The 7,882-nt window shown below is 44.4% G+C and overlaps 1 protein-coding gene and 1 pseudogene across 1 annotated transcript in view; both read right to left on the bottom strand.

The window, feature by feature from the left end:
• The window catches only part of Scg3 (secretogranin III), a 37,340-nt gene extending 36,360 nt beyond the window's left edge, over positions 1-980 (bottom strand). The window contains exons 1-2 of the mRNA XM_051140516.1: positions 751-980; positions 95-147 (exon numbers count right to left, since the gene is read on the bottom strand). Of these exons, the coding sequence (XP_050996473.1) occupies positions 95-147; positions 751-841 (144 nt within the window). The 5' untranslated portion in view covers positions 842-980. The remainder of the gene's footprint in view (positions 1-94; positions 148-750) is intronic.
• Positions 981-6,078: 5,098 nt separating this feature from the next.
• Positions 6,079-6,200, bottom strand: LOC127184523 (uncharacterized; annotated as a pseudogene).
• Between the last annotated feature and the right edge of the window lie 1,682 nt (positions 6,201-7,882).

A 7,882-nucleotide genomic window follows, 5' to 3' on the forward strand; every position in this document is an offset into this window, starting at 1 on the left:
ATTAATCTCCTGGAGTTTGTTGATGTAAAATCGCCAAAATATCACAACATAATTATAGTAGATGATAGTGATAATAATTTTACATTCAACCTACCTGTTCATTCAAAGGTCTTTCTGCACTTAATTCTCTATTATGCAGAGATTTGTCTAGAATAAATATACATAAACAAAAAATTTAATTGTGCATCTGGGTGGTAAAATATGCTTCTCATTAAAACAAAAAACACAGTGAAAAAATTTCTTGGAGAAATAACTCTCGATGGGTATGAAATAAAATTTACATTAGCAAAAATTATCAAATATAATATCTGATGAGCATCAGGGTTGGTCTTATTATGTTACTGCATTTCCTGAGTTAAATGCAATCACACTTTTGTTTTCTGATCAGACATTTAACATATAGTTCCAATTTTTTTTGCTTATAAGCTCTTTTCAATTAGAAATATACAATTTGGATTACCTTTGCTGGCACACTAAGAATCCATCATATCCTGCCTGGACTTTTAGGCATAAAAGTCCAATCTACTTTGAGAACAGGTACCCTTTCCCCGTTTAAAAATAAGATCCCTATAAACAGCTCATATTATTGCTCTGTTATTTAAAAAGTGAAGGAGAAAACCCATTTTCGTTCTCTCAAGTCAAAACGACTCTGTCAATATGCACGGATGAGATCTGGTCAGAAAACCTAGGCAAGGCGATTTAGAGCTCACAGGTCACAGCAAGCTCTGAAAGAGAGAAATGTCCACATACCTTGGCTGCCTTCGGGTTTGGGGAAAGCTTGAATTTGGCCGCTGTTGAGCACCAACACCATTATCCAAGAGCTGGTCCAAAGGAACCCCATTCTTCCTTGCTCCTCTGCTCTCTGCTGGAAAGAGCCTGGCGCTGGGCCCCTGAGCTGTGGCTTTTGTTATGAATGAGACGGGGAGTAAGAAGGAACAGGAGCCTGGGCACAGGGAGGGAGAGCGGCTGGATGGCCTCGGCTTGCGGTTGTGCGGGGCCTGAGGGAGGATGCGGCTCCGCAGGACCCAGGAGCAGGTGAGCAGGTGCAGCGGGCGCTGTCCGCTCCGGGGTGCTGAAGTTCCTGCGCGGCGGGCAGGCGCCGGTTTGGGCGTAGCTTTACTCCACTAGCTCCTGGAGAGGAAGTGAGGAGGAGGCGCATGCTCCATGCAAACCGGAGGCGTGAGGATGGCGTCAGCGACTCAGAGCTACTCCAGTCCCGCGGGAACCGAGCGGGGGAGGGGAGACAGGCAAGCTCGTGTATTTTCATGCCGCAGTCTTGGGCACGTCGCTACGTCCAGCCGGATTGCGGGATTGCGGGGATTGCAGGATTGCAGGGTGCCAGGCATGGTTCTAGTACCTCAAGGACTAAATGCCCTCTCTACCCAGGGTTGTCAAGGAGAAATGGACAATCTTGTCTAATTTTGACTTGTGAGTGCAGTATCTGCTCCAAAATCATTTCCAGCTATACTCTATTATACCTATATAGTTTTATTATATAGTCAAATGATATAATTCTATTAAACCTTAGTCAACCCTGCTTTTATTTCTTTTTGATGCTTTTGCATCCCATCTTCAACATGAGTCTTTTGGTTGGGAAGTTGTACGAATATTATTTCAAATGGATTGTGTATGTAGTTTCACTTTTCAGGTAGTGGGATAGTAGGGAAAAAAAACCCACATTTTGTCTCTCTAGGAGTGAGAGTCCTTACCCGTCAGGGAGATGAGCAAAAATATTCAGTTTTGTTTTCCTCTCAACTAAGTAGAACAAAACATTAGTACACTTTTGTGACATTCTTCCCTGGGTCTCACTTATATCTGAGGATTTTGATGTTCTGGGAGTCTTTTGAGAAAAGGAAAAGCCATGAAAAACACCCCTACTTTCATCAGCAAGTCAGAGGGCACTTCCTACAATCTGAGACTATCCCAGAAGCCCGAGGTCATCGCTTACAACAGTACCATCCAAAGCCTTTTAAGTGGTGAATACAAACAGCATAATGTGAGCAGGGTGCTGAGCAAGCTCTTCAGCCTGATTTTTAAGCAGAACTTGGATCTTTTCCTTTCAGCTGCAGCCTGCTGAGAGCCCAGTCGAACAACGGCCACAAAGAAGGGCCCGGAACAATCAGGCCTTTGATTTCCGCATTCTCCCTTTCAAGGGCTGAGTTACTTATGCCTGAAAACAAACAAACAAACAAACAATCAAGCACAGTGACAAATTTCCCTCTTTTTGGAGGTTTTGGATTCAGTAGTCATGCAAGAGTGTTGAGAATCTAAAAGTCTTTTTGTTTCCATGTATTTTCCATGTGAATCTGTTTTTAAAATCAATACATAAAAAACAGTTACAGAGTTACTTGCAGTTACCTCTCCTCAAAAAGTAAACAAACGGCATGAAAATAGGTAGAGACAATTGGAAGATTTGCCAACTTATTATTGAAAAAAAAAATGATATCAAAAGTAATTGTTACACTGACCATTAGTACATGCTTTATTACAGAAGATGTCAAATATAAAACTAAATAATATATGGAAATGAGCATCATAAACCCATTGTCCAATTTCAATAGTTATAAATCCATGACTTCTTGATATTAAAATTCCCAGCCACTTATTACTCATAATGAATTAATTACCCACAAAAGCCACAGACTTCACATATCAAGGCATTTGTCTAAAAGGTAAAAATATTTTTTTCTAATGATACTGTAGCATTTTAAACAAACTTCGCAAGAATAATTCTGTTTTAGCATACAAAATATTCAGAGTTTAAGTTTCCTTATAAATATTTTTACAGTTGGTTTGCTTGCACCAGTATCCAAAGAAGACTGTTTACCGCACTTGACTGCTTGTGATAGGGGGAAATTTATAAAAATACAAATAAACAAAAGTGAGGGACAATAAAAATCATGTGATCTTCCATTCATCTGATAGTGTGAATATTTATAAAACATGCTTCTTGCTGTAAATATATACTCATGTACCTGTCATACCTATACAAGAAAACTAAGAATTTATAAAGGGAAAAGATCTTGCTGACATTATCAGTGATTTCCCAGCCTTTTACACAGTACCTGGAAATCCACTTGCTTAAATAAATGAATGAAGTGGCAGAGGGTTACCTACTTTTCGCTGGTCTCTAAATGCTGAAACTTTACTGGCTGTCCCAGCTCAGAGGACCATGACATTGTCAGTATGGTTCCCTGCTAAGCATTTTCATTAAGAACCAGTATCCTTGTCCAGGAGGTATTCACAAAAGGCCCAGGAATAGAGTCTGAGCTGTTGTGACACTCAGGTCTGCAGAGTGCTGGACTGGATCTATTGCTCTGAGAGGAAATGACTTGGGGTGCTCATGCTTGAGATGGCTAATGGTCCAGCACAAAGGAGAAGTAAATGTGGAGTCTGGCAGTGTACCATCAGAGGAGAGACGTAATAACCAAACATAATTCAGCAAATAGCATGACTAATGCAGCCACAGAAAAGAAAACGAAAAAAGGAATATGAGCAAATAAACTAGCTCAAATGGCCAAACATCATAGGCCACCCTTACATGGAAAATTCCAGAACTGAATCTGAGAGTGGGTGGCCAGAGAAGGTGGTTGCACAGAAAACTTTCCTGCTTCACTTATCTTGTACTGTGGTTGAATGAGGTTAAGTTAATGGGCCAGCTCAGGGACTGTAGGAGGAAGATGGGAGGCACTGGATGCTCCCCGTAGAACCACAGGAAGAACGGTTTCCCAGAACGAGCCTAGGGAGCGAGAAGGCAAGCAAAACATCAGGTGCCTTCCATCTTCGGATTTTTAAAACACATATAGAGAACGATATTAAAACACAGCTGAGAGACATAATCGGGTTGCCTATTAGCACTGATTCCTATTACAAGGTGTGCCTTTTGCTCTGTATTTACATGCATGCACAGTTATGTATAGAGATTTATCATAAAGCCCATTTTCCATCATACTTCTGGTAGGTACCAGGTTGGGGTTTTATTTCTTTTGCTGGTCTGTTTACCTTGAATTTTTAACAGAAACATGCACTGGCTTTATTACAACAAAGTAAGGCAGTATGGTCTTTGTAAATATTTTCATATACCACAATGTTTCATATTGTTATATTTCAGACAACTGTAAACTATTTTCTTTTGAGATGTGAAGATACATTGTGATCAGATCAGTAGAAGAGAAATGAAACCTCAGTGATGGGTGCTTTGATCTTCTCTGACCTGCAGCTACTATGTGAATGGTGTTCGAAACTCTTTCCAAAGTATGTTGTTTTTACTTAACATTTCTTTTTTTGTGACATTCTTGATGGAAGGAGTGAATTAGGACTCATTTACTTATCTTGAGGCCTATCATATGCTAGAGAGGCTGAAATGTGCTTGCTGAGTGGAATCTTACCACCTTATAAATCCTCTCACAGCAGCCAAAAGGATGTGACACCTTTTTGTTAAGTCATTTAGACATGTTAAGTGGCCAAACTGCCCAGCTCCCCATCAGCCCTGTCTATCTTCTCACTTTTCTCCAGGACAGAGCTGCTAAGTGTTACTGGCATCCTTGAAGTAGGCTAAAGCTTCTCAAATGCGCCCAGGTTAAAGCCGTCCTGTGTGCTGCAGCTGCCTCTGTGGCACCAGGAACTGGAATTAGGGAATAGTTCCAGTACAATGGTGCAGACATGGGTGCTGCGTGAATGAGAAGAGAAGGGGACAGAGTGAGTGTGATGGCTGTCCCTGGTTGTCAACTTGACTACAACCAGAATTAACTAGAACCCAAGTGGCTGGGTGTACCTGTGAGGGATATTTAGTCCTTCCTTCATTCCTTCCTTCCTTCCTTCATTCCTTCCTTCCTTCCTTTCTTCCTTCCTTCCTTCCTTCTAGCAGAAAAAGTATTTGGTCGCTACCACTGTGCTTTTTTTTTTTAAACTTTTTTTGGTTCTTTGTGAATTTCACATCATGCGCCCCAATCCCACTCATCTCCTCCTCCCCTCATAACCACCCTACACCCTGTCAACCTCCACAGAGAATAGCTGTAGTGTGTCACGGTGTGTCCTACAGTACACCCTTTTGTTCACACTTCTTTGCTTGCAAATGTTCATTGCAATGAGTCATTGGCTTGGCACAAGGCTTCTGGCTTCTGCTAATCAATCAATACTGGAATCTCACTGGGACTCCTCTTGGATATCTTGTTGCCCCTGTGTCATGGAGATCCTGCAGTTTTGGATCTGTAGGGACGGCCCCTTCACGTACTCCACAAGTTCATCAATGAGGCAGATGTTGGAGTGGGTCAATTCAAAGCACTGGATCTAGGCCTGAGAGATATCTGGGCTGGTGAGCCTGCTGGCTGCCCTGTTCTCATGCCCTCAAGGCTGGTTCACTGGCTGGCACCAACCCCACCCTCCCACAGCCAGGCCAGCTCTAGCCTGCTTCCTAGACAAGGGCACAGCCCTCAGACATCACCGTGTCCCAGGGTGGCAGCCCAGACCAAAGATACCTGCCTTACCTTTGGTGGTAACAGACCCCTGCTGCTTCAGGGCTACAAACTCAGATGTGGCCCCCGGTGGCAGCACAGGCCAGGACCCCACCATGGTCCCAGGTGGCGTCATCGGTTACTCTCATCAGGCTGTTCCTCACTACCCTCGAGTTGCCAATTCTGCCTGTTCATTGTGCCCACATCCTTCTGTCTCTGTTTCTCTTCCATGTCTCCACCACTCACTTGCTCCTCTTAGTGGCGTCCAGGGTCTCTGGGCGTTTGGGGTTGTCTCAGGAATGTTATGCCCCGCTCCTGTGTTATGGCACTGGGCAGGGGACATCTTGGGCCACCCCTAGGCTTGCCTGGCACTAGACTGGTGTACATCTCAGGCTAGCTCCCTGCCCAGGCCTAATGGTGCCTCTCTGGTGGTCCCTGTCGACCGGGCTGCCTGAGTGACCCTATGCAAGGGTCCCCTGCCTGGGGCCCATGGTCCTAGGTGGGGTTCTTTTAATCTATGGCTCGCTCCACAGTCCTGGAGCCATTCCATGGGGACCAGGCTAGCTTCCTGTCTGGGCTCCCTGGCACCGGACTGGTGACTGTCTCAGGCTCACGTTTTTCAGGGAGTGTTAGGCTGCTAATTATTCAGGTGCTCATGGGTCAGAACCTGTGTAGACATAGCCTCTCTCCTCTCTGCCACCTACATGTGACACAGGAGCCACACCTGCAACGCCATCTAGGGGCAGGGGGAATTTTCTAATTTAATCATTTGAAGTGAGAAGACCCACTTTTTTCCTTTCCTCCCTCCATCCCTCCCCCCTTCCTCCTCACCCTCTTCCTCCTCCCCCTCTCCCTCCTCCCCCTCTTCCTCCTCCCCTTCACATCTATCATCTATTTATATTTATTCTATAAATTCTGTTCCTCTAGAGAACCCTTAGAGTCTAGCCTCAGAGGATCTGGTAAAACACTGCTATGTGTTGCTTAATGACAAGAAAAAGTCCTGAGAACTGTGTTACAGGGTGATCATCATTGAATATACGTCTACAAACTGAGGAGGCTATGCTGTTACTGTGCTATACAATCTTATGGGACCACTGTCTCCTGGAATCCTCCTTTGACCCAGGGGTTTTTAATGCAGCCTGTGACTACTAAGGGCAGTGCTCTCTTGTGGGTCTGCACAAGACATCGGCCCAGCAAAGTGCATTCAGCTCATAAGTTCAGGCCATTCTTGATTTCTTAGCTAGTGCGTTGTGACCAGGTTAGCACCGAGAATGTCATTACAAACCATTAGGACTGTCCGCCAGGGTCCAATGGTTTTCTGATTTGAGAGAATGCATCAGAGCTTGACCTCTCCATGTTGGAAAGCACCACGCTCAGGTTTGTGCAAAACTGGAAGAGTAGCCGCTACATCGAGGTCATTTTTCCTCATTTGATTTCCCCATCTGAGGTCAAGAGAGGACACGGTAGACGTGGGTACACACATAACTCATTCATGTCCAGGAGAATTCGGGTTAGCAACCCTAGAGTGTGGTAATGGTAACAGAGTACCCCAAATAAGAGCCTTAGAGAGCCATCAAAAAGGCTCAGTGGGTTAAGCCACTTAAGGCCACCAAGCCTGATAACCTGAGTTCAATTCCTGGGATTCACATGGTGGGGAGAGAGGTGATTCCATGTGAGTGTTCATCAAACACACACATGCATGCACGCATGCACACACACACACTCTCACACACACATAGTCACACACACTCACACACACACGCACATACACATACACTCACATACACTCACACATACACTTACACACACGCACACACATGCACACACATGCACACACATGCACACACACACACACATACACACACACTCACTCACCACCACCACCCCTCCCCATAAGTAAATGAATATAAGAGCCCAAAGAAAACATTGTTCTCTGGGCCTCATGTGATATGAGCCAGATGACACAGGCTTGGAGCATGAGTCGCTTCTAACTCGTGGTTACCGTGAGTGAGGATCATGGGCAGTTACCAAGCAGCAAATCCCAAAGGAGAGCACGACTTATGTTACATAATAGAGAGTGGGCCGCCATGTCAGGGGGCCTAAAACTAAGAATCAGTGTTCAGAGTTGAAAGGAAGGGGAAATCTAAGAACAAGGAGGGAGGCCAGGGTAGAAGAACTTCTGATATGTTATGCAGACATCTACAATATGGCTCTTTACACAGTTTTCCTAACTTGCCAGGCTGTGCCTGGTCTAGTCAAAGGAACTGAAATGGAGTAGCCAGGGATGCGTAGAAGCAAGCATGGGTCTTGAAATGCTCACAAAACTCATGGCAGAACTTAGCTGCTTACCCTCTGCCTCTCTCCTCCCGTGTCCTTCTTCTTCATCCTTTTTTTCCATTATTAATTTATTAATTTATTCATATTACATC

The sequence above is a fragment of the Acomys russatus genome, chromosome 32 (assembly GCF_903995435.1).
Source record: "Acomys russatus chromosome 32, mAcoRus1.1, whole genome shotgun sequence".
Lineage (NCBI taxonomy): Eukaryota > Metazoa > Chordata > Mammalia > Rodentia > Muridae > Acomys > Acomys russatus.